At 39.6% G+C, this 27757-nt stretch overlaps 1 protein-coding gene across 3 annotated transcripts; it reads right to left on the bottom strand.

Annotated features, from left to right (window-relative positions):
- Positions 1-4270: 4270 nt before the first annotated feature.
- Positions 4271-27739, bottom strand: tmtc3 (transmembrane O-mannosyltransferase targeting cadherins 3). 3 transcript variants are annotated; one of them, XM_071457204.1, is made up of 15 exons: positions 27598-27739; positions 26660-26873; positions 26100-26318; positions 22920-23019; positions 20594-20709; positions 20071-20243; positions 16057-16309; positions 13448-13596; positions 12453-12573; positions 12124-12235; positions 10492-10595; positions 9253-9422; positions 8551-8777; positions 6434-7216; positions 4271-5916 (listed from the first exon to the last, which is right to left on the bottom strand). In XM_071457204.1, exons 2-15 carry the CDS (start codon positions 26846-26848, stop codon positions 5912-5914), a joined length of 2721 nt encoding a protein of 906 aa, XP_071313305.1. In that variant the 5' UTR covers positions 26849-26873; positions 27598-27739; the 3' UTR covers positions 4271-5911. The 3 variants fall into 3 exon arrangements, with proteins under 3 accessions (XP_071313305.1, XP_071313290.1, XP_071313298.1); XM_071457189.1 differs by having other exon boundaries at positions 4271-7216; XM_071457197.1 differs by having other exon boundaries at positions 4271-7216; positions 27507-27649.
- Between the last annotated feature and the right edge of the window lie 18 nt (positions 27740-27757).

Here is a 27757-nt window from a genome sequence, read left to right as displayed (position 1 = left end):
TGTGTGCCTCCAAATGCTGCAGGAACGTGCTACGCAGGCTGCTGGTTTTGAGCACTGGCACCATTTTTAATCCAATTCGAGTGCGGTACAGACGTTATTGTATTTACCAGCACGTTTGTGGTGGGACCCTCCAAGATTTGACAGAAGCCAGTAAAGCTATGACAGAATTATGCTAAACCTCCCACTAATTCTTTTCCACTTTAAGCCTTGTTTTGAGGCAAAGCAGAGACAGGGACTTTGAGAAGATGCCAGCAGTTGTCTGGGTGTTAACGAGGTTAAGCCTCACTATTACACAGGCATGTACTTAAAAGCCATACAACCACCTATTGTAGATAACATCTTGAGCAAACATTTCCCCCCAGTGAATAAGAAGTAGATAAACTATGGATATGTATTGTTCTTCAGAAAATGCTGCAATCCACTCAAACATATTTGAGAGCTGCAAGGTGCAAACACAGATTGAATCTCAGCTGTGTTCTTCATCAAGGGCACACAGAAAGTAATTACTCACAGTTGGGAGAGTGATCCTCCACCTCTGCATTTACATCTCATTTGCACTCATCCGTCTGGGAATTCAGTCCAGCATCCTTGAAGTCAGACCTTGGTCAAGCACACAGCTGAAATTGAGCCATTAGCATTTCAAACTCTTAAAACTCTGTCTACCTCCCAGGATACCGACAAAAAGAATACAAGGCTGACAAAAGCAATTTTCCTTTTTATTTTCCCTGAAGGAAAACTTCTTGCATATAAGCATTCACGTGTTTATTTTAATGCTACATGCCAAAGATGAAAATGAACTGAAAGCCTTGAGCATTTCCCCCCGGCCTGAGAGGAGGCTCTGCTTTTTGAGTGATAGACAGACCCCCTTCATTTGTAGCAACAGAACGAGATACTGCAGGCTGACATTCCTGAGGGTTTGAGATAAAAGCAGTCAGTCAGCACAAGCTATGACTAGGGCCAATCATACAGTGTCTGTGTATACAGGCAAGTCTTTCAAACTGTACACAGATGATGCATGTGACCGTATGGCTTATCATCCGCTCAAAATTATCCACAAATAGCCTAAGATGCACGGTTGCATGCACCACTCTTGTAGTTTAGTTTCCATCTAAATGTAATAGCAGAAAAATGATGTTTGGTTAAATATACGTTTTTAAATGAAACATTGAAAGGAAAATTTGTCAACTGACAGGAAATTGCAGCAACAGCAATATTTTGAGTAAAGCCCATAGGCAGAGGTAAACCTGACGTGAAACTTTCCACAGGAGAGGGCAGTGAAACACTGCTCTGCAGTCTGGTGTTACTCTTACTCTTTAGAAACTGGACAAATTGTTGCTGCTAATTTAGAAACATGTCACCATTGTGTAGTTTGTCCACCAAATAAATACAGACATAGTCAATTTTTCATCTGTAAAAAGCAGAGATGCACGGAAAAGGCCGGTTCTCAGTGTGATCTACTTTTTCTTGATGACCGGCCGATCAGTCTCAGATATCTGATTCTGTGATGGTGAAATTAACACTAATGGGTCAGACAATGGTTCATGTCACACACAACAGCACACACACATACACAACATGCAAGCAGCATAGAAATTCTTCACTGGAGTGAGGAAGACACAAATCTTAAAATTTGGAATATGTGTAAGGCCAAAGTAAGCTGTGGAGGAGCAACCATGAAAACATTTGGAACAAGAAACTTTATCGGACACTTTAAACATCATCACCCTGTTGAACATGTCCAATTTCAAGAAACAAAGGAAAAGTGACTAAAACTTGTGCCCCAACACTTACCTCATGACAACTACCTCGTTGAACTGCTGCTAAAACTCGAAGCCTCGTGTGTCCACACCAGCAGTGCTGCTGCTGTGATTTGGATAATGGCCATCAATAATAATAGTAAACGGAAGCCTCCTCTCAGTAAAAGACACATGAAAGCCACTTAGGATGTGCAAAAAAGCAACAAAAGGACTCTCAGACTGTGAGAAACAAGATTCTCTGGTCTGTTGAAACCAAACTTGAACTGTTTGGCCTCATTTCTAGGCAACATGTCTAGAGGAAACCAGGGACTGCCCTTCACCTGGCCATTACCATCCCAACAGTGAAGTGTGGTGGTGACAGGATCATGCTGTGGGAGTGTTTTTGAGCTGCAGGTACAGCGAAACTGGTCAAGGTTGAGAGAAAGTTGAACGGTGAAAAATACAGCAATATCCTTTATGAAACCCCTGATCCAGAGTGCTCGGGACCTCAGACTGGGCTGAAGGTTCACTTTCCAACAGGGCAATGAACCTAAACGAAGTGAGAGCCCTGACTTAAACCCTATTGAACATCTCTGGAGAGGCCTGAAAATGGCTGTACACCCAAAGTCCCCATCCAGCCTGAGAGGATCTGCAGACAAGAATGGCAGAAAATCCCAAAATCCAGGCGTGCTAAGTTTGTGGTGTCAAACCATACAGGAAGACTCGAGGCTGTAATCACTGCCACAAGGCTTCAACTAAGTACTGAGTAAAGAGTCTGAATATTAATTTCTTTTTTTTTGATTGCATAATTCTAAAATTCAGTTTGCACTTTAATCAAAATGATTGGAGCACAAGGTTGTAACATGACAAAATGTGAGAGAAAGGAAGGGGTCTGAATACTTTCTGAACGCATATCACCATCTTCTGGCATGAAAGCCTCAGATAATAACCACGCAGCAAACATGTGTGACAGCAATCGCCCTGCAGCAGTGTTCGGGCCAACAGCACATGAAAGGCACATTGTGACTGACAACTTGACAGTTACACTCTGCTCCAGTCATGCTGACAGATCAGGCTCTGGCTCAGATCATAGTGTTGACAAGCTCTCACTTTGATTTTCTGTGATGCTTCATTTCCACAGTTAAAAAGTAATTAAAAAGGGCTTTATGCATTGAGACTTTGACATTAATACCCAGGCCCTTCGTTGATACTGGCTTCTGCATGCTCAACGCTGCAAACCAATCCACTGCAATAGACGAGAGACATCTGCAACTGTTTGTTATAGAAGATACCTGTTAATTTCTGCGCCTCATCCCTAACCTGTCAATTCACCAAAATGTCAAAAAACAATTTTCTCACTTGCCTCTCTCGGTATCTAGCCACATAGTTTGTATTTTATCTGTCCAGGTTATCAGATTGTTGCATCCATCTGAAGTGGCTGTGAATGGAATCTCATAACAATATGTCTTTCCCGAAAACACCCCTGCTAGTCCCCACTGTATACAAACGGTTCTTTGTGTGTTCTCTGGATTAAACCTAAAGAGTGGTGGAGATACTGATTACTTTAACTTAAGTGACTGTTCAGTTTTTTAAAATGTAGTTTTTCACTGTTGTAAGAACCACAAACTAAATTCTGTTCACCTCCATTGTATTGGGGTGTAGGCAAAAATCTGATATTTCAAAATCTGGGCAAATGAAATAACCTGCATCTGGAGGTAAGTCAGAAAATGCGTTTTTATTTATTTTATTTTTTTGTAACATGGGTGACCTGACCTCTTTTATAACCCCCTGTCCTAAATTAATGCTATACCTCTCCAGAGGCCTGTACTATGAAGCAGGATTTGAGGTTAGCAAGGTAACTTCAGCTTCACTTCTTACCAGGGTAAACCACCATGGTTACTTGTGCTGAACTCCTAACCTGCTCTGCAGCAGGTTAACGTCAGAGGATTATAATTAATTGCTTTGCCTCTTTCACATGAAGTTCCTTGTAGCCAGACAGGAAAACCCGGAGTTAAATGAACCAGTTGATAACCAGCTTAATAGTACAGGTTCACCTGCTTTGTGGTACCAGTTATCCAGGAGGGCCAATGTTAGGTCCAGTTAAACCAGATAACGAAGATATCCAGGGTATGTTCAACATGCTTTGTGGTGCAGGCCTAAGTAGAATGTGGTTAACACACTGTTACGAACTAAACCCTTTAATTTTCTGTGTATTTCTTCACAGACACTGCAGCAGTGCAGGAAGTCAAATCGTGTAAAGCATTAGATCCCGTGTATTTGTAAATAACATTACATTGAAAATTCAACTGGTCAGAGAGACTAACAGCAGCATACTTTTGGTACATTGGATTTCAATCTGGAATTCAATTTGGGATTCAAAATTGGATTGGCACTGGGCTTAACATCCTGAAAGGGATGGCATGATGAGCCAGCGTCATGAAATGAGCAACACCGAACGATACATGTGTTTCATCCACATATATGTCTGTTTTACTGCACACAAGTGGTAAACAGACACAGCACAACAAAAGTAATGAGTTGTCTTCTCACTTTATTTAATAACCTAGACCCCCACCACCAAGGCCTATTGCATAAAAAAAAAAAAAAAAATCGTACAAAAATCAGTCACTCAGCAGAATGAGGCGAAAGAGAATAATGTTGCAAACTGAAAGCTTCCTCATTCAACACTGTACCTAATTTTTCGGGGCAGACAGGCAGTTGATTGAATATTTCATACATTGAAAGTGAAAAACATGTTTTACAAGTGACAGTACATGATTAAAATTAATAGAGACAAAATAATGCACCATGAATTTAAAGCATACTGTCATTGGTAAACAAAAACATCTACAGCATTTGCAGTGCATATAAAAATAATAAATAACACTGGATACAAGTACATGGTAAATATATGTACATAGAATCATCAGGGCTAACCAAAGTCAATGCATAGCTAGGCTAATTAGTACCACCACAGTGATCCCAACTTACAGTAATCAGTCTTCTCTCCTTAATTCCACTTTGAAGAATTGCACTGAGCAGAGTCATCGCACTGAACAAATTATTGCACTGTCAAGTGAAAACAGGGCCATCATGGGAGTTGTGAAGACAATAACATCAGCTCAAAAGAAAAAAACAGTTCCACTTAATTTGCTTTTTAATGAGCGTGATGAATTGGACACTGCTGACCTGCCTCAGCCTCAATCAAGTCTGCTCATATTAAGTTTATGACTCTCAGGGCTCCCCATTAGGCTACGCTGTTAACCTTTAGTGCGGTAACAGAAGTGTTTTGATGATCAGTTATTGGCCTATTTCTTCAAGTGCTCTCAATCAGAGGAGAGGATTGTTCAAATCATCAGACCTCTTGAAAAGCAGCCAATCAGGCGCTGGGTTTTATAGTGGTGTTGTGGTATAAGATAAAAGCCTGAGGAAACAGGGGAAGGGGAGATTTGTGCATCTCTGATTTGTTATAAATTTGTGTCCATGCCCAGAGCACTTTTAAACAGTGGTTGTAGCTACAGATTCAGCTACTACAAAAACTTGAAAATGTGGAACATCCCAATAATACTTTAGTACCAGTAAACTAAAACATCATTATCACTGTCGAGCTGGATGAAGGAGAAGGTCTGTTTTCTACAAATGTGCTGTGAAAATTCCCCCTATGAAGTGGAAGGAACTTTGGAAAATGAAGAACACATGATGAAGCCTGACGCTGAGGATGAAAGTGCGTCATTGTTGACCGTCACATAAAATGGGTGCTGCCCAGGTCAAAGCCATGTGTATGAAACAGTTTACCAAGAATAGCAGGGGAAGGAAAAAAGAAATCAACTCTAATGAGGCTGTAGTGTCTAAAGGATGGCGGATAGGTGTGGAGATGCGAGGGGGTAATGTGACCAAGGGAATGAGATAACAGTCTCTTAGATGGGATCACAATGAAATTTTGAGGCAGCTGCAAGCACAGGGGCTGATGATGTAGTGGCAGGAAGTGCTGGGTGAGATCAATAAAGATTAGCAGACAATGTTGAAAGGGAACATAAGCCTGGTGTCGATGAAGTAAGGAAGGTTATTTTTCTCTATGTGGTTTGGGTTATTTAGAGGCACAGACTCTGCAGATATCATCCTGCCTTGAGGAAATCTCTGGAACACGTCATTTCCTTTAATTGTCCACGATACAATCATTCTGTTTTTAAAAACAATAACACACAGTGAGTGAGTCACATCTTTAGTGAAAAAAAAAATCCAGTGATAAACAATGACTAGACTTGGAAAAACAAAACAAATATTTATAACTAGGATATGTGAAATCATGTTCAGATGAAGCACACACATAGGCATCTACATCTCCCATAAGCTTTAAATAGATTATCCCAAATTGGCTTTGTGCTTATTGTTATGGGTTTCATGTGCAGAGCAACATTTCCCTTCTTTATAGGATTAGTGTTGGAGCAGGACCATGCTGAGCGGTCTGCAAACACGTGATTAAATCAAAGAAATAAAATGGCAATTGATTAAGAGTACATATTTCTAAGAGGGGAAATGAAGTCTTATCCTGGAGCATTAAAGAGCTCTATAAAAGTAGTCCAGCTATAAATTACAACAATGTCAATCTCCACTTAATATGCGCTCAATCTCCTCTAGTCTCTTCAAAGCAGCTGCCCTTTTTTTCTCTATATCTTTAATCTCTTTAGTGGACTTACCCTTAGTCCGCTTGTCAGACTGGCTACTGTCCAAAGACTCTGACTGGTCCACGCCCACACCTTCGAGGCTTTCTGCAGAGGATTTCCGCACATTCTTCTCATCCCCAGCCCCTTTTCTAACAGCATCAGCACCCCTCCCTTCCTCCTCACCCTGAGCAACCTCCTCTGCCCCCTCCTTGACTCTCTTCACCTTTTCCTCTTTAGCTGTCACGGTGGCTCCCTCTGCTGAAGTAAGCGGTTGCCCTGCTGCGCTCATGGCAGCCATTTTACTTCGCACAATGCTCAAGTGACGCCGCACATATTCCTCGTTTGGTGCAAGGGCCAGCGTTTCCTCCAGGCAGCGCTCGGCCAGCGGCAGGTCACGCTCCTCGAAGTAGACCACGCACAAGTTGTGTTTGCCTTGCACGTTGGTGGGGTCCATGCTTAGAATGCGCTCGAAGCAAGCCTTAGCACCGCGAGTGTCCTTCTTGTGGTTCATGAGGATGTCGCCCTTCAGAATCAGGCCCTTGATGTGCTCTGGGTGGTAGCGCAGTAGCTCGTCCAGTACAGGCAGCGCGTCCACCTCGCGTTTGGACTGAGAGTAAAGCAACGCAAGGTTAAATAGGGCACTGCGGAAGCCGGCCTGCAGACCAATGGCTTTCCGCATCCACCGCTCTGCTGCAGCATTTTCATTAGCATCCATGGCCAGCATACCGAGGTTAAAATAGCCGTTGGCATCGTCAGGCTCCTCCTCCACATAGTTGAGGAAACGACGATTGGCCTCAGGCCAGAACTTTGGCTCACCTGCAACAGAAAGCAGAGGTGTCATTTATTTTTTTATAATTCACTACTGGTATTCATTTACATAGTCTACAGACAATTTAAGTCTGGGTTGTAGTTAATTTTAGGAATTATTGTTACAGTTAAGACTAAAACATGCACAAGAACAGTGTCTGGTAAAAAAAACTGCACAAAACTGTAAATACACTTATAAAGAATATACTCTTAAGAGAAAGGTGTATACAGAGAGCAGTGGAAATAGGCATTTGAGGAATGAGAGCAGAATAATTTGTGGCATGCTTGGAGGTTTGCATATGTGCACATCTGTGTGTACCTGGCCACTTACTGCAGAAAATCCAACATTCAGAATCCAAAATTAGGTGACTAAGTAAAAAAGCTTTCAAAATATTCGAAAGGCAAAGATGTTTTTACTGGCTGTAAAGGCTACACAGTCTGCAGTGCTGCAGTATACAAGTGACCCTTTGTTGAACTGTATCAGTCATCTGATTTGTCATCTGACAAATAGCTGAGTATGAACAATGGACTACACAAATAAATAGCGACTGGAGAATACAATGAAAATATAAAAATAATGAAATCACATTGTATGTGTGATGTTGTTTATTCACCTAAAAAGATCTCTAACTGCCCCCGTTAAGGAAAAAAAAATCAAAGAGTCATTTCAGGACTGGAAGTGAAGAAATCATAAGTATGTGATACATCCAGTTTTGAAATATAAAATCTGAGGAGTGGAGGAAGCAAGTGGCATTAGTTTGGCAAACATGGAGCACATGGTGCGATATTATTTAGAAAGTGTTTTTAAATACTTGTTCCTAAATCAATAAATGTCACTTTTTTAAGTAGTGGAATAAATCAACTATGTGATGCTCCATTGGTTAAGGGGTGAGAAAAAGTTTTACACATGTGATGAAAGCATATCAAAGGTGGGCTGGTTACAGAGCTATGCTGAGGTGTGCGTGATAGAAAGCTCTGTTGACAAGATGTATTTCAACCTTAATGACTCACCTCTTCATTTTGCTGGAACCACCCCACATAATATTAAATAGCCATGTAAACCATAATGTTTTTTTCTCATTCATCGATGCATGACCTGACAGAAACTTGGCCATGAACTTGGTGCATGAAGGGTTCATTGCGGCATTAGGATGGATTCTGAAAAAACTGGTTACACCCTAAAGGTAGTATCACGTTATTCCCTTTGTTCATACAAGTTGACATTAAAAGCCCTTTAAGTGCCAAGTAATCCTTTGCATTAGTACGATGACCCCTATTTGCACCAAAGCTGCTGAATAGATTAGCTTTAAACTAGTCACTTCGTCATTGCAGACCTCACTCACCAGACTCCTGCATGAGAAGTGCTGAGTTGAAAAGCGCCAGCTTGTGGCGGGGGTTGAGCTCCAGGGCGTGGTTGAAGTTCTTCAGGGCTTCCGACGGGTCCTTCATCTCAATGTTGACGATGGCCAGGTTGTACCAGAGATCGGGGTTGGTGCGGTCAAGCTCCAAGGCCCGGAGGTAGGCGTCACGGGCCTCTGTGAGCTTATTCATCTTCAGCAGCAACTCCCCTCTGAATCAAACGAAATCCGATACATTCAAAAGGCACACTCATAGAAATCAAGAGTCATGGTATGGTAATAATTTTACATGTGGGATCATTTCCAGTAAAATCTGTCCACTTCCACTAAGTACCAGAAAAGCCAGACTAGTTATGCAAACATTATGTTTTGTCATGCCTGAATGCAGGTAGTAATAGAGTGAGAATCTAAAAACACTGTAGCACTTCTCTTACAGTAGATGGGTCACACAAAAGATGAGATCTGGTTACAAGGAAACACTTTTCAACAGAAATGTCTGTAGAAGGTAAAGTATAATTGTAGACGGCCATGTTGGTGTTGCAGCACGAAGAGTGTACTGAATTTGAATAACGAACAGATTGAACATTTGAAGTTATTGTATTCTTGTATATGTGTGGGAATAATGAAGGTTGCTGAATAATCATGAAATCTGATGAGTAGAAAATGTAAAAAAAAAAAAAATCTTGCCTGCTAATGTAGGCTTGTTTGAAGTCTGGTCTCATGCTGATGGCTTGTCGGTAGAGCTGGTCTGCCTCCTCTAGGCGAGATTCGTTGGCCCGAATCAGATTGGCCAGGTTAATGTAAACGTTCAGATGGTTAGGGGCCACACGTGTTGCATACTTCTTACCAGGAATAATCTGATGAGTGGTCAGAAAAATCATAGTCTCACTGCTTTGGTAAATGTCTGAAAACTATAGAGAATTCAAAGGAATGGAACATGTGTGATGACAGTGTTAATGTGCAACCCTCCTGACTACTACCATTCTATTTCTAGATAGATTCTTGGTGATGGTGGTGGCGGCTGTACATTGACTTAGCTGCTATATTGGTAATTGGACTGATAAGACTAAAAAATATCAGAGAAGTTAAGGAGGATTTAGAATTTAGATTTCTTAAAAGTGCCATTTTAATGCATGTCAAAACTAGCCCAGAGGTGGGTATTAAATTGAGGTGTGCCATGGCATGTGCCCGTTCACCTGACTCAAGTTGGTAGCCAAGACTGACTATGACTGATGCATACCTACACCCACAAACAAAACAAGAAACAACTGCCTCTTTTAAACCGAGATCCCACTATACTGATGTTAAGAAGACCTTCCTTTACACTGAACCAAACAATACGCCCTTGTGTGTAATTTTTAGACAGCATGCCAGCGTTTGGAATCAGAAGTGTGGGGTATAACACAACAGTGTTGGCGTCTGTCCTCAATGCTGGCTCGCCCTTTTAAACAGACGTTGGTCTAGCTCTGTGGCTATGTGTACTGCTGGCTTATTGCTGTATCTTACATACAGAACGAGAGGCAGACTAAATGGAAAACATTCCCACCTTGAACAGGTTGCATTAAAGGGGCTTTTGTCAAGTGAGGACAAGAGCAGCTCTCTAGAGAAACATAAACCACATTTTGTGGTTATACAACAAATAGCTGCTCGTCAAGGGATTGTTGTTGGCATTTATACAAGCAAAACTGAAATTCTTTAACATAGTCATATATAGTTAAATACGAAATACATAACTTGTTGTGGATTACGTGATCTGCTGCCATTAGGTGTTAAACAACGAATCTTACAGCCACAGCATGAATAACAAGTGCACAGAAGGAATCACGAAAATATATGAATGGTGAGGAGCTAAGAGTTGTTGCGTTGCATGATTGATGAATGAGGAGTTCTTGTTTGAACTGCATACAACATAATACAACATGATACCTGTGGCATGAGGGATTTGGCAACCAAGTAGGCATCTTCTGCCTCTTTTGACTTGTTCAAGTTCTTGTAGGTTCTTCCTACATTCATGTGAGCGCCAATATCATCTGAAAAAACAATTTAATGGGAGTATGAGAAAAGGCGACAGAAAAAACAAAGTCAGATTTCATCTCAGCTGATTTCTTCCACTTTGCTTGTTTTTAACACAAATGTCTCAGCTAATGTTAAGTATGACTAATGAGAGAGAAATCTTAATGGTGTATTTGAAAGTTTTGAAAAGGGTCAGTCAGGTCAAGCTGATGCTTGATGATTAGCATAGCAGGAAATCCTCATCGGGTTAATGTGTTTGCATTGTTAATCTCGGGGAAACAGTCTTGGGTGGTGAACTAACAAAAGTGTTGCTGTCTCAGCTGACATCAGGCTTCTTGAAAAATAAGCTATGAAGCAAAACAGAAAACGCTGGGAGAGGGTCTAACTGCATATGTTATGTATTGAAGTAAGGCATGCAGGTAAGCTGAGTACAGGTTTTTCAGGTGCATGCAGTCATGAGTTCTCCGATTATAATTAATGGATTAATGGATTCATCAAACAATAACCTGGCTGCTAACCATGTGTGGGGAGAAGTTTCTGAGTAGTGAAATGAAAATCCAAAAGAAATACATGACCATGAAGAACACATTAAGCGTTATTATATCATTATCATATTATATTAAGCATTTCCAGCAGGCATCTCTTTCATCACCTCTGAGGTCCTTGGAAAATCGACTCATTCATTTTTAGCCTAACATGTTCAGTTTGTACAGTCTAAATGTAGTTTGTCTCCAAGTTTTATTTCTTCCTTGGTTTCATAATAAGCTACTAATAAATCATTTCCTCTTATTTTTGCCACGTTTTAAATTTTTCCTGTCCATTTACTTTATGAAACTAGCTACTGCTCTAGTGAAAGCTATTAGTGATCCTGTGAACAATAAACAATAGCCTTAGCCTTTTTCAAGAGTGTGCTTACTTCATACAGTAGGAATCATAAGGGATCAGAGCCTTAACTAACAGAGGAGTGGAAACATTAACAGAAAGACTTCACAATACAATATCCCTGCAATTCTGTAGGCAATAGTACAACGTGTACCGTTTAGCAAATAAGTTTTCCTTACTATTATGCATTACATAACTTTACAGTCTGTGTTTCTGATACGGTATCAACTCAGGAAGCGACTACCTGGCATCTTTTAGGCCCGTAAGCTTCCTCGTGTTGCTGTGAAAACTCACAGAGAAAAATGAGTCATCTCATTCATGTAACTGCACTTGTAAGTGTAGTCGACAGTAACATGCACAGGCAAACCACACTGGCAAACACAAGCAGACCCTGCCTGAGAAAGAAACTGAAATGTACTTAAAAAAGGTATTTGTTGAGCAACTGAACAAATTTATTACAATTGAGTTAAATCAGCATCTCTGATAATCTCAAAAAAAACAAAAAAAGTTCATTAAATTAGTGATAACTTTGTTAGTGCACTGACAACACAATATTCCCTGTTCTAAGCCTTTTAGAATAATCTGACAAGCCCTGGTTGAATTTTTTTCATCCAAATTTGTTTGTAAAATGTCAAAAATAGTGTAATGATTTATGTCTCTTACCTGGCTGGACACGAGTTGCCTGGAGAAAGTACTGCAGTGCCTTGGCATAATTATTTTGATTCTCTAGAGCGTGGCCAACATTGTTCCACAACTTGGCATTGTTCTTGTTGACCTGAAGTGTTAGACAGTTTAAGATATATGACTATAAGTTTATGTTATGTTTTGTGACTGATCCTCATTTAAAAATTATAGACTTGTGTTAGACACTTAAATGACGTCTTTTATCAAAAGGTGATGAAATGTGTTCCAATGCTGGAAAATGGCCTGGATACACAGGCAGGGTGGGCCAAGATACTCTGGCAATGCTGCCTTGATTCCATCCAGCTTACCTTTAGGGCAGAGGTGAAGAGAGTGTATTCTGACTCCCAGTCCCAATTCCTATTGAAAGTTTTCACTGCATGTGTAGTTAAAAGCACTCCAATCATCAACCAGGAAATCTTCTTCAATTGCCTGCAAAGGAAATTTTTAAGAGCTTTAATTCAAATTGTTTTGCTGATACAATAAACCAAAGACTTCAACTTGCTCACATTTGACATTGAACACTTTTGTGAGTAGTATAAGGTAGCATTGTTCCGATACTAATACTAGTATTGGAAATGCCCCCGATACTTCCAAAATTATGGTATCGCTGAGTACACGAGTCTATGCACAGATCTGATACTGTGTAATTTATTAATAATCTTTATAGTTTCTCAACCTGATAAAACAGCAGTTTTCCTAGAAAACAATTATTCTTCTATACCTACAAAGGATGTTGCACTGGGCAGCCACCAGCAACTACTTTTTTAGAGCCGCATAGAAGAATTCGTGTCTGACAATATTTTACACTGAAAAGCCCCACCAGTAAAAAAGGAAATATGTACAGTATGCACAGCTTTAATTTCGAGTGGTCGGACAACTAGTGTAGAAAGTGTTATTTATTTAAAGATATTTAATGATCAACAGTCAAATTAGATGTGAAAAGATTTTATGGCATTCATGTATCCGTTCATGTTCAACAATCACATCATATAACATACATAGTAAAACTTATTTTTAATGCAATGGTATTGCATTGGTGGTCGGTATCAGCTGATACAAACGTTCAGGTATTGGAATCGGTATTGGGAGGAAAATCTGTAGTGTAAGGGTGTATCTTGTATCCTGTATTGTAGTAACAACTGCCTGGTGAAATATGTGTTGACATGTGTATTCATGTTTCCCTGAAGCACAGGGGTGTGAGTAATTTGTTTTGACTGATTGGTAGAACAGATAGATTACAGTTTCTTTCTGCTTGTTGTTTTAACATTGTAAGGAAGTAACATCATTTTGGATGAACACTCACCCTTTATGAGAGAGAATCTTGAACCCATGTGCGACAAGAACACAGAAGCCCATACTGGGCACGTACAGGACCCTCTCTGCCACAACAAAGCCGACAGGGAAGAAGAGGTTGGACGCAGGAATAAAAGGCAGGACAATCAAAGACAGGGCCTGGGAGAAAGACAAAAAACACAATTCATTAGTCCTTGCTTCTTAAATGTGAGGATTTGCTGGTGTTCATTGTAATATATAATAGTATTTGGGGGTGGCTGGCCAAGTCAGCTATTTCAATATGTCACCTCTGGGCTCTGGCAAATTATCATTGGCAAAAGGATTACTAAAACAATCAGTATTAGCAGAATAGTCAAGTTACAGTCCTAGATGCAGCTGCTAAAACAACCTGTCATCTACAATAAGTGCCTGCATGCAAAACCAACTGAAGTTGTTTTAGGGGTTAAACAAGATATGCACAGGTCTGCTGACTAGGGCTAAAATCTATACATCTCCGAAGTGAAATGAGCTGATGCCAGGAGATCTGATACTGTAGGTCGTGCACAAGCTACAGCCTGAGAGTTTGTCGGTTTTTATATGTATATATATAGCAAGGAAAAAAGAATCTAAGGTTTATGCAGCGATATGTTCATTAAACAGTGTCTTATTGTGGAAGTTATATGGATAATACATGAGAAACTGGCATGAGTACTGAAGATAATTTCCGTTCTGCTTACTTAAATAGCAAGGTATCACATGCATTGGTAAGTTATGTATAGAGCAGCATATTGACTCAGTTTTCTCCCACACCAAAAAGACACGCATGTAAAGAATACTTTTGCCGTCACTCTAAACCAAGACAATGTTGGTCCCCAGATGGCTGCTGACTGCTTCTCAAGGCAGGATGGCTTACTTGAGCCAGACAGATTTCTTAACCAGGATCAAGTGAGTAAAACTAATATGAAACCCATTGACAGTTTAACCTATATTTTCAGTTACACTTACTGGAAGTTGATGACGTGCATTTCTGATATGACCTATAATTTAAATTAACCTTATATTCCATAATGCCAAGCATTCTGATGAAGAGTCCATCCTTCAGCATAAAATCCTACTGTGTTATTTAGATGTCCTCATTAGTCATTTTCAGGCAACAAACAAAAAATTCACAGGTTCCTGCTTTTCACATGTGACTGCAGATTTCCTTAGTCCATGTGTTGTCATAGAAGACTGTCTTTGGGTTTTGGACCATTGCTTTCAGAAACCTGTCAATATTTAGATATTAACTTGGCCTTCAGGAGATACGGAGGGGCACGTTTTACCATTAATCAAGGAGATAATCAGCAGATTGATAATGAAAGTAATTGTTAGTTGCACTTCAGTGCAGAGCCAGCAGCCACCATACTCCACAGTAAACAGCTGTTATGTAAAACAATTTAATGTGTCTCAGGCTCCACGTGAGACAGATAGCTGCCTTGCAATGATTCGATGTAGGTTGATGTGGTATGATATTGTTATGCAATCTATTCCAAAATGCTCTCAACAAAGCAGAGTAAACACTGCAAAGGTCATAATTTGTGTTGATTTGTGGTCCCCTTTTCTAAGACTGAAGCTAAGAGCAAAACTGTGAGGAAGTTTACTGACCTTTAAGTATGAGGGCCACAGGCCTGTTGCACAACAGATGCTAAGCTGTGTCTGTGCCACAATGAACAATTACCACTTCGATGTTTTATCTCTCTTCATTTGGGATGGTCTTTGTAGCCTATTTTTATTTTTTTTTTTATTTACTTGGTTTGCCAGATTTAAAAATAACTTATTTGATTTCACGATAAAGCTGATAAAGATAATTATGTTGTGCAGTCTTGATTTTGTCTCGGTTACTGACTCAGCAATGTCATGGAGTGAATGTCATGAGAATTATGTTATGTATGTCCGAAAAAACAAACAAAAAAAAAAAAAACAGAACATGAAGAACAATGGTGACAGCCTTCACAATGGTACACAGGCTATGGTAATAAAATCTGTCTCGTTCAAATCATAGTTGGTTTTAGCACCACCTAATCCGATACCGAATTTAGTAGGATAAAATATCATTATTTATTGTTTCTGTTAAACATGAGGAACCACTTTATTTAATGGCTTTTGTAAAGCCTGGTCCTTTTGAAGAAAAAAAAAACACAAAATAAGTTATTTTCATTTCTAAACTATTGACATCTGAAGCTTTTCAGCCCGATCTGAGTACTTTAGAGTTAATTTACCCATGTCAAAAATGGAGAGAACAAAGGACCTTTAGTGCGAAATATGTAGAGGGGTAATCTATAATAAGAAATGTTGGAAACCTCTTGATTTCAAAACCCTCATTTGTTTCACAGGGAAGGAAAAGTTGAGTATAAAGATTCTTTAGTGTTCCCCTAAGCAAAGGGGGCACAATATTTACTCTGCCCACCAGTGATACATCGTTTTCTTTTCCCAACACCCTGTGCCAACATTTGCCGACTTCCCCACATTGGACCTTTGACATTAACAACAGCAACACATTCAGCGTCACAACCACAGCAGTCAGACTTTTAACCTTTAACTATGTGTACATTTTAACTATACATGTTATATCAAAATGCATCAGACCAAACTTCCTCTCACCATGATGACAGTCTTGGCAGAGCTGTGTCTGTAGCGCAGGCTGTGGTAAGCTAGCAGGCCCAGAAAAGAGTAGAACACCAGTGTAGCCAGGTTGCGAAGGTCAAGGAGTGACTCCACCAGGGGAATAGTACCCATGGTCCAGTCGCAGCAGAGCTCTGAGGGATTCAGCAGAAGCCATGCATTCACAGGAAGTAGGTAGTTGAAGGTCAGTTGTCTAGTAGGAGTGGGGCTGACTGCTGCTGGGTTATCAAATCTACAAGAGGACACAGAAGATAAAAAATGTTATTTCTTACTAGTAGAGTAGGGAAGGAGAAGGTAAAAAAAGTGCATTATGAAAGGCATGATATTTGCAAGGACTATAAAAGACAATGAATTAAAGAAAAAAATCTTAATTTCAAAGTTGCATCTTAACATGAGCAATAACCACAAGTGATCAAAAAGTGATAATGTTGAGATAAATACCACACTGTAAAAGATTCAAAATAACGATGACAATATGAAGAGAGTGCAGACTTATTAAAAGCTAAATGTTAAAACATGTTAAAATGAATGGGATAAATAGTCTGTAAAAGAAAAGCACAATTCTACTGTGATAAAAACTTGCAAGGTAGGAAACTTGTCACAGTCGGCTGCCATAGTACAACATAACATATAGAAAATGTGAGGAAAATTTAATTTGCTCACTTTGTCGTCATGAAAACTGAGCAGAACTGAGGCACAGAATTAAATTAAACAGTTTGATTATCAGTGGTTTATGAGCTACAGTGCGTAATCAGTCTTATTTTACAGTAAAAACAGGAGGTTTGGCAAGCATACAAGTCTGCAGTATATCAGATATCCATCCACGCAAACTTGACACGGAAAGGCCCCGACCAGCTTGGCAAGTTCAAATGCAGAACCCCCTTGTTGTGAGGTGACAGTGCTAACCACTGCAGCATATCAAGCATATTAAACTTCACTATGATAATAATATCTATTTTTTTTTTCACACAACCAGAACTGTGGTATTCACGCTCATCCATCTCAATAAAGAGGCATTTGAGGTATGAGCACGTACGCCCTCCATGACTCATAAAATTCTGCAACTCAAGTTTTATATATTGGTTGATGAAACTGTCTATCTTTTGGAATAGCTGAAGTGCGATCTTTTCTTTCATCCATCTCAATAAAGAGATAACTGTGGCAATAATAAGAACGTAGGCCAACTATAAATCAAATTTCTTGATTTTAGGTTTTTGCAGCTTGAACTGCAGTATTCAGATCTACTCTAACGTATTTATGTAGAACTATAAAAACAGTCCCTTTATACTGTACATCTACATCTGTATCTCTATATCTATCTGTCAAAATCAGTATCTAATATCCAATGCACGGAACATTCAGTGCTCATGGATGTTCCTTTTCAGTGCATCACATTGATCTTTACTGTTTACATTTTTTTACAGTTAATCTTGTACATGCTACCCTCACACTCTGTGTCATCATGGTGAGTCCCCATAGACACCCCATAACAACCATAATCCCAGCAACACCAGCTGGGAGATGAAATCTCAATGTTTTGCTAAATCAATACTATTTTCCTTACAGCAATGCTAAAGAAAAGGCTATTAGGATATCTTAAATAAAAAAGTTGTTTTTATTATTTGCTTCGGAATATAAGTGGGACATTGGGATTCATCTGACCTCTAGTGACCCTGATGTTGTCCATGACAACTATCAATAGAAATTCTGAATGGTTTTCCTGTATCGATGTCAGGTGGGCAACCAACTAACTAACTATCTGACATCAATATCTTTAGACTCTGTTTCAAGCAGTACAAAGATAATTTGACAATAAATGTGGTGACGGCTCTGACAATGAAAACATGATCTAAAATGTGAATGGATACCGTCTTTATCCTGCAGACACAATGCGCATGTTTTGTCTATACAGCTGCTATGTGACACCCTGACATCCTTAACTGGTGATCCATCTCTCGTTGGTGTTCAAGATAGGCACCTCTAGCCCCCATTTGTATCTGAACTGCTCTGGTACAGCAGGTAGTCCTAAATTGTTTTACAGACCCATGAATGACAGCTGGGAAGGTGATAATCTAAATATGTGGTATTGTTATGGCTTGAACACAGAACTTCTCCCAGACAATCTGGAGTCATCTTTAGGATTGCAGCAAAGGGATTAGCATATCTAGGCTAAATTGTCTGGAATTTTATCTTCACCATTGAGTAGAATCCTAGAATAGTGCATAGAATCCTGTATAGACAATTTCAAATTAGTTCTTTTCAATCCAATCAAACTATTAACATTTGAACATTGGCAGGGGGTTCTCACTGGTCACGTAGCTCATCTAAATCCAAATACTGAATTTCTCCTTCTGAATTACTATCTGTTGCAGCCATGCCTCAATACAAGCAGGTATCAGTCTCTTTTTCCACTTCAGATTGTGGTTTTTGCTGCTTCTGAAAAAAGATTGTGCACAAAACTGAGCACATATAAACTGATTTCCACCTCTTTGTAATTAAGGTAACTTTAGTTTAAGAGAAAATAACTCACCCACCTTTGCAGTTCTACACAGATAAATACAGTTTAATGTAACTCCCTTTGGTTTGTTATGATGCAAGGTCCCTGGTTTGATACACACAATTTTTTTTAACAATGCTGGCATGAAAACAAACTATTACAAGACAAAATTCCTTATTTATTCATGCTGCGTTTAAGAAACATGTTGTAACATAAAATTTAAGGTCAAAATGTCTTCATAAAGACAAACCAACTCTGAGCCTGTCTGAAAAGCACAGTTGGCCACAAACTCAAATTTGCATGCCATTACACAAAGGATTTTAAACTTTAGGAGTAGTATCTTTGTTTAGGGAGCAGTTGAGACCTGTGACAACAGTTCATTGTTTTGATAGATGAATTTCATGTTTACTCTTGGTATTTCAATATATTTATAAATATTCTTTGATAATTAGTCCATAAATCACAAGAGTAATAACCAGAATAATATATTGTGAGGATATGTCTATCAATTATTTTAGTATACTAATCACAGATGTGTTGTGATGTACAGGGTCTGCTTGTGAAGCTCCAGAGGAGGGTTGCACTAAGCTCCATGTCCATCTCAAAGCTACTTTGTAGCAGTGTTGTGAGCAAGAGGTGATGTGCTCTATGAACCAATTGCAAGATTCCTCCATATTGATAACAATCTCAACTTTAACTCCACCAACACAGTAAATACCACACGCACAAATTTATGAATGATATCAGCTTGTGTTAAGGGGGCACAGTGTCTATGTAGAATATCCCCCCCCCCCTTTTTTTTTAATTTACTGTCGTGTAAGAGGATTACAGGGAATATATTTTTTTTACTCCACACAACTGGTTGCTGTCAGCATTGAAATCAAGGAATGAGAGTAACACTGAATGAGTATAACTACAATGCAAATGTATGCATGTATAATTCATTTTCTTGCAGAGCCCTCTGTTCATGCAAAATAAATGTAGGCCTGTTATTCACAGCCATCAGCTGCAGGAAGTGAGAAACCATGGGAAGATTTTCTACTTTAATCAAATAAATAAAGACATTATGTAAACTATTACATAATCTGAAATAAATAGAGAACTAGACTAGTATAATGTGTTTATATAATCATGCATTCTATTTACATTCAAATGACGACTTTGACTGTATTCCACTGCCCTTTAGTGTCTACAAATTTCCTTTTGTGTAGATAATATGCAGCAGCTGTAGAGCTGCACTTTTTTAAAACTGGTAAAATCGAACATTTTACTACAACCCCTTAAAAACAAATTATTATCTTAAAAATAATCACATCACTCTGTCTATATGAAATTGTATGCTTGTAGTATATTTGTAATAAAATGCAAATCAATTCCTGATGTACTGTAAGAAAAAACAGTGTAGTCAACAAACAGGGAGAAACTGCCCTAAAAGGTGAGACTGAAATTCAACTCAAGCAGCATTTTGTCACCGATGATAGGATAACGCTGCCTACCTGGTGAAGACAGGAAGCTGGGACTGGATGACTTGGACTCTGATGATGACAAGCAACAGGGTGCTGATGATGAGGACAATAAGCTTCAACAGAGTTTGCAGGACGGCGTAGGGGAAACCGTCTTTACCCTGCAGGACTTGCCGCAGCGTGTCCAAAAGCATGGGCAAGGTAAACTGAGAGCAGCAACAGAAGGAAGACAGGAAAGAAGAGTCAATTCAACACAAACAATGGTTCTTACACACTTTCAGAGTTAAATTCCACTTATTGTTTATACTTTAAATGACTATTCAGTTTCCATTTTGATGTAAAAAAAAAAAATTATAGCCATTTTGCCAAGCCATTTAGGAGCATTTAGTGCTATGTTCAATATGAATGTTTTATCTGTGTGATGTATACCAGGTGTTAATTGTTAAACCTACCTTTCAGCTTATGCTTAGACAAAGCCTATTGCAAAAAGCCAGCCATGCCTTTGATGCTGCATGACCAACAGCAATGAGGAGTGACTAAGAACAGGGAGCCTTACCCCTTGTGCAACAAACACCTCATGGACACAGCAGATGCCGACAACAGTGATTCCCTGCTCCTTACACAGTGTTGCTGCAGCCACTAGAATAACTGTCAAAGCAATAGGAGCCCACACTGAAAAAAAACAGAACAATATATATAAATTACAGACAACTATATACAAGGTTTGACAGTGTTGTACATTCATTATTCATTATACATGCATGACTCGAGAGAATCTCTTGAGCCAAATTATGCCCTCTATTGCCCGGGATTTGGAAGACACAACCCTTTTATCTTTTGCAGCACTTAGTATCCCAATATTCACTGTTTAACGCAGTGTTCAGACAATCACTTGTAAAAATACCACTTAATCTTTAATAGATCAATGGAAAAGTCACTGCAGGGTGAAAAAAATAGAAGCCAGGCATTAAGTACTTTGCTTGCTCCTGTTAGCAGTTTGGATGTTGGTCAATGAAGGGCAAAATTTCTGACCATGAACTTTGAAATATTTGGCTTTGTAAATGAATGAGAAGTCTCACGACGGAACGTAAATTTTGGTTCCAGTGCTGGTTTAGACTGTCTCATTAGAGAAAGTTCAAACCTTAGGTCTTTCCAAGCTCTGGCATCTGAACTGGGACACAGCTTTAAAGAGCTGCCAGGTGCCTGGAGTACAGTGCTAACAGACACCTGGCAGGGGATTCCAACACAACAACCATTACCAATACAAGCCAAACCAAAGAGTGAACACAGTGTTTTACAAATTTACATGACTAAAGCCTGACTGATGTGTCTGCATGGCTGATTATCATAATGTGGTTTGCAGTAAAGAAAAGCAGAAGACATTGCATGTTTGCAATTTAATAACAGCATTGCCATTGTTTGTACCAGAGAGGGCTGAAAGTTTATTTTTCAACTGTAAAATGAAAATGTCTTGCTCAGTATTGTCCATTTTTATGCCTTTGTTCCTTGAACAATGATAGAAGAGAGATGACAGGAAATGAAGGGAGAGAAATAAGGTACGACGTCCGATAAAGGTCCTGGGCCAGATGTGAATGGGGGTTGTCGAAGTTCATGGTTGGCAACCCAATCCCAGAGTCATCAGGGCGCCCGTCATATCTATCAATAGTAATGATCGGGCTGTAATTCAGACTTAAATTATCATAACCACTGGTGTTTGTCATGGTTTTTGTCAGTTCGTTACATTGGGATGTAAATGCAAAACCAGAGAAATGTTAATCAATGTGAATCAAAATCTAAGTTTGAAGGCCCCTGTCATAAATGGTTCATCAAGTTAAACATATAAAATAGAGATGCACCGACTGCAATCATTATTCCAGGATAAAATATTGATGATAAACTATTTAATAGATGAAGGGCTCTCACTCTCTCTTAGTTGTTTCGAACGTTTTCATGGTTGTTCCTCCACAGCTAACTTCGGCCTTACAGGTATTACAAATTGCCAGCTTCGTCTTCTTCACTCACGGTGAAACACTTTGACACAGACGGCATGTTGTGTGTTTGTGTGCATCTGCATCAGTACTTTTGTTTGTGCGACATGAACCATGTGGCGCATGAGTGTAAAGTTGGCAAAGAAGTGGATATCTGAGACTGATGGGCCGGTCACCGATCATAGCAGATGACGCTGTAAACCAACCTTTTCAGATCGCAAGCCAATTCACCGGTACATCAATAAAAGCCATGTGTTGCAGCATAGAAATTCTCCTCAAAGTCAATCACAGAAACAGACCACATAAACAGGTGTATTTAATGACTGCAATTCCCACCCACTGGCAAAATAGCAGTTTTCAATAAAGGAAAAACCACAAACAAATTACTAAACGTATATGAAATACACAAAAACAAGTGCATCAGAATTTTATCAATGAACACTGACAACCAGAAACAAGCATGCTGTTAATTATCCTCTGCAAAGACAGGATGTCTAAAAAAAAATAATAATAATAATTCAGTTTTCAAAATGCAAACTGAATTGGCCCTGAGCCGTGACAGTTTTCCTCTGAGCCAGATGTGTGATCCCATTCAAACCCTTCCTGTTGCCATAACCCTCCTCATTCACACAGTGGGACTGTGGACAATTTCTGCTTTCCAGTGAATGAGGACTGCAGCATTGCTAAAGACTCTGCCAAAGATCATTCATGTCCTGCAGCTACAAGTTGGAATAACAAGTTTGGTTTTCTGCCTGTGTCTTGAATGTTTCCAATAATGTCTTAATGGGAAGGCACATGGAAAATAAAAACACTACATGACATGAAGCCGGTATGTCTTGTACACAGGACATACAGTACAGTGAGTGAGAGACAGGTGAGGTGCGTTAGACTTACCGATGGAGTGGTCTGCACTTGTTGATTTCGTGTATGCCAGGAAAGCAGCCAGAAGGAAGATTGAAGAAAGAAGTTCAGCTCTGCCAACCACACCTGTGACCTGATGAAAAAAAGTGACAGCAGCCAGTAATTCAGCCCGTTTATACAGATTTCTTAAAATTGACTTAGTTTACTTAACCAGAGGATCAGATCCCACCATAGGATATTCCTGACAGATCTTGAGTAAACCAATATACAGAGTGAAGTTCTGTTCTGGTCACTTTAAAAACATTACACACATGTTTACGATTGGCAGTAACCAGAGTCTGCATGTTTAAGTCCCTGAGTCCAGTTGTGAAAACAGGTCTTTCCAGGTAAATCATCTTAATGAAAAGCAAGCAGACACACATCCCTATTAAGAGGGCTCTCTGACAGCATCGTCTGTCATTTGTGTAAATGATGACTGCCCTCATGTGGAAGAAGCAACATTCTCACTTTCACCATAACCAAAGGCCTGAGTTCTCAGAAATTGACATACCCTAAAACCACACATACAGCCCCACAAATGCTTCTACAAAGCACTTTACAAAGCCAGTCTTATGTGTCTAGTGTGTATCCCATAACAGCACGCTAAGTATTTACAAGAGGGTTACACCTTCCTAGAAAAAGTTATGAACATCTAGATTGAACAAGGCTCATGCATAATTCACTGGCTGCCCATTTAGCGGCAACCAGCAACTAATATATACCACTGTCCTTTGAAGCTCAAAAAAAAAAAAAAAAAAAAAATAGAAAGAAAAACAAACTCACAAAACTGACCTATAGTGTTATCAGGCAGCCACAGTGCTGCCCTAGCTCATTTGATAATATGCCCAAAGTCTTATGCAGAGGCCATTTGTCTACAAGGATACTCCTATATTCGATGTTTCAATTTGATTACACTGATTGCTGAAAAACACTGCACAGAACTGCATTATCTAAATAAGTCTAGACCTACTTATTTTTATCACTTTTCACTATCAGATGAATCTACTATGATTTGGTCATATAATATTGGGAGAGCCAGAGCAGACATTTTCAAAGTAACAAGGAACTCTAAGGAACATGCAGTACGTGCTTACAGACAGACTTAAAATTGTCTCGTCAACCCGTCAAAGCTAATTTAACAGAATGTTTGAAAGGCTGACTATAGTTAGCTCAATTGGGATGAGTCATTCAGACAACAAATTCCATTTTCTGTCTGTGTGTACAGCATTGGGGTGAGGCTCATCGGTGAGTGTTTTACTCTAATGCCATTTTAGAGCTATAAGATATTGTTGTGGAGTACACTAAATAACTTGTATTTGAAGGTACCCAGCTACTTTAAAAAAAAAAAAAAAAAGCTGAAATCTCCATTCAAAAAGACAGAGAAAGACATGGGGACACACAAGGACTCTCTTGTATGTTCTTATCATGAAGGGACCTTCAGTGCTTGGAGCATGACTGAAAAACAAATGATCCGTTCAGAGAGATTCCAGACGACGATAACATGAAGGGCATTTGCTAGAGTAACTCTATGGGCTCATTTGTGACGCAAATTGTTTCCATTCAAGAAGTCTGAGAGACTCTGCATAGATTAGAGAACACCATGAGGAAGATGGGCACAGCAGCGCATGCTGTGTAACAGTAGCACTCCTCCCAAAGAAGCAGAATGTTGTCTTTGTTTTTCTGCTCTGGTCAGGGCCTGTCTGGTCATCAGATCAGCTGTGCTCAATAGGATGAATTACAAGTCCTAATTGGGGAAGAGGCTTTTCAGACAAGCTCTATTGAAGAGAATGAGATTAGGATCAAATGATCAACAATAAGCAGAAAGGTTTTCGGTTTCCGATCAAGTTCACACAACTTTGTGATCTCGATAACATCCATGACAAACGGATGCAAAAACTAACTTTAAGTTTTAAAAATAATTAAAATATTCTAATTGCAGCACAAAACAATGTCCATTGTCAGAGGAAGAGGACTGAGCACTGCACAGAGGGGGTTTAAATGACAGTTGCAGTAACTGCAGTTGCCTAAATCTCTTTACAACTGAGTTAATAGCATGTACGTAGTCCACAACAAGGGAAGGGGCATCATGGATGAGGTATGGTCACACGTCAGCAGGCCATTACGGAGGAAGGATCTGATCTCCAATCTGCATGTTGAAGTGTCCTTGAGCAAGACACTGAACCCCAAATTGAGCCCTCATCATAGTGTGTATGTGTGAGAAAAAAGCTGTATGCATAGAAAAAGCGCTGTATGGGTGAATGTGATTTGTAGTGTAAAGCCCTATGAATGGTCAATAAGACTAGAAAAGTGCTACATAAGTGCAGTCCATTTACCATGTCACTTAAGTATTGAGCCTGTGAGGAAACCACACACCCAACAGTATAAGGACATAAATAATGGCCACCTGTTCAAGTGCTGAAACTGAGGCATGATGCACCCCGCAGAGAGAGGTGTTGGGCATGTTGGAGCAATGCTGAGGCAGTGTTGTCACAGCAGTGTTGAGTACAAGTGATTTCCTAATCCTCCTCCCTTGTTCAGTGAAGGTGTGTACAGTGTGTACATGTACACATGGCTTATACACTATAGCCTCTTTTAACATACTTTATATGTACATTTTTGACATCAAATCTTTGTTTCATCTAAACAGGAGCACCACTGTTTTTTGACCTGATGTTGGCTCCTCTATTTTGTGCGATGCATTTGTGAATGGTTGCATTTCATGACATAGTGAGTGTTGCCCTTGTAATACTGGGTTATAGAGCTACAGATAGATGCTTGTGAACTAAGGATTCATTTGGCATGTTGCCTGGTTTTAAATATACAGAGAATGTTATGTTTTGCATACTTGTAAGCTCAAGTGGATGGTGAGAGCCAAACAGGAAAATGATGCAATAGTGTGTGGACAATTACACTGGAAGACCACCTGTCTGATGGTTATAATATCCCTGCCTTAGCGCTTCTTCCACATTCCTTGTCTTTCCAGTCATCACTTGGTGAAGGGACTTCTGTTTAGAAAGGGGCCTCACTTGAAGCCTTACAACTGAAGCCAGTGATTTAGTTTAACACAGCAATAATTCCTGTGATTTCAGCTGGTTTAAGTTTTTAATCCAAAGTTATTTTGTTGCCATAATATACATTACATAACTTACTTTCACCCAATAAACGTACACTTACAGCTTCAGTATGGATGGGATGCACAGCAAACAGCAAAGCTGCCACCAAGCTGGAAGTCTTGTCCAGGAACAATCGGCACACCCGCAGGAAAAGCACACATACTATGGCGTGTAAAACTACATTGAAGAGATGGTAGGAAGCTGCGCTCAGCTCACTGAAGAGGTAGTTCAGTCGGAAGGTGAATACAGTGAGGGGTCGGTAAGATTTATGGCTCCGCTCCTGTAGTAAGACATATATTTATGCTGTCATATGCAGGAGAATTGACAATTTGAGAGGCATTGAAAAGCTGACAAGTGTTTGGTTAAACTTTTGAATGATTCTTCAAATTAACCTCAAAGTCAAGTTAATCTTAGGAGGCTTTAATTGAATTCCTTCGAGTTTTACTGGACAAATATACTGTATGTTTCATTTATTTAATTAAAACTGCAAATAAACCAACCCTGATCCTAAACATAAATGCTAGAGAAACATCTGATAAGCTTTTATCAATAATGTAATTTTGTAATAGTAGATTAAAAGTGCTGATGAACCACAGAGGTGTTTGCTGAACCATCATTTACCTCAGCCATGGGCGTTCCCCAGAAGTCATTGAGAAATAGGTTGCGGAAAGGGGTCGAGGGCCGTAGGTCCTTGTTGTCAAGGATTGCTGAGACATCATCAAACACAAAGCCGCATGACAGACTGTTCCAGTAACATCCCACCACCAGTCCAGTCAAAAGTAAAATCTCCTTCCATGACACGACAGCCATGGCTGACCAAAGCCTTCATTGATCACTGAAAAGGAAAACAAAGGGATCTGATACCAACAATGCTGACAACAAGATGTGTAAAACAGGCATCTTCTCATGTAGATGGATTTAGTCTTACATTTCCAAAATAACCAGGAAACCCTTCTAACGACTTAAATTACTTGTATAGTAAGTTTACACCCAACCATGTTTTACAGCTCTCCTCCTTTTTCTCTTAACTTAATTCCTTGTCATTATACTCACTCTACGTTATGACTTAAATTCCGTTATGCCACTATAACCCTCCTCTTTTACCACCCTCATTTGCCATCCTATTTTATTCTTTTGGGCTGTGGTTTATTCTAGTCTACAATTGTTGGAGGGTGGGATATTACCTTACAAGCTGAAAAATCAAATAGTCTAGCAACCGGTACGGTACACTGACAGCTGGCTGCAAAAGCAGTGGAGGGTGTAACTTTGCACCAACTTAAAACCTGAAACGAATATTAAGAATGCTTCCCTTGCTATCTAACCGCAGGTGTTGAGTAAGTGAATAACATCTGAATTGCTGCCGGTCGATCGCAAGAATATAAGATTGCAAAAAGCATCAAGCAGCATGTTTGTTATTTTCAGACTGGCCGCTTCAACATAACGTTAGCTAACGAGAAAGATAGCTTACCAGCTAATGCTAGCAATTTGAGACCAGTCTATAAGCCGGATACGGTGAACGCAGATGTATCTTTTAGGTCCTTCTTGAATTTTCTACTCACCGTGTCTGTAGCAGGGCAGGTGGTGACTACAGAGGTGATTTCAAAAACTTGGGATGGTTAGAAAGACATACGTTGCACACAATTCAGCAAGCGGCATTCCTCTTGTACAAGCTAGTCTCAACACATCATCACTATCACTTCCGGTGCAGAGGTGACCGCG

The sequence above is a fragment of the Trachinotus anak genome, unplaced genomic scaffold (assembly GCF_046630095.1).
Source record: "Trachinotus anak isolate AG129_WGS33_773 ecotype Australia unplaced genomic scaffold, CSIRO_AGI_Tana_v1 ptg000002l, whole genome shotgun sequence".
Taxonomy (NCBI): Eukaryota; Metazoa; Chordata; class Actinopteri; order Carangiformes; family Carangidae; genus Trachinotus; species Trachinotus anak.
Note: the sequence above shows the minus strand (reverse complement) of the source record. Positions and strands in the feature narration are given on the sequence as shown.

Coding starts and splice junctions, on each gene's coding strand:
- tmtc3 (XM_071457189.1), bottom strand. CDS start 26,848: ATGGCTGTCGTGTCATGGAAGGAGATTTTACTTTTGACTGGACTGGTG. Junction 26,319..26,659: donor GGGGAACGCCCATGGCTGAG/GTAAATGATGGT, acceptor GTCTTACTACAG/GAGCGGAGCCATAAATCTTA. Junction 7,217..8,550: donor ACTTCTCATGCAGGAGTCTG/GTGAGTGAGGTC, acceptor TTTCTGTTGCAG/GTGAGCCAAAGTTCTGGCCT.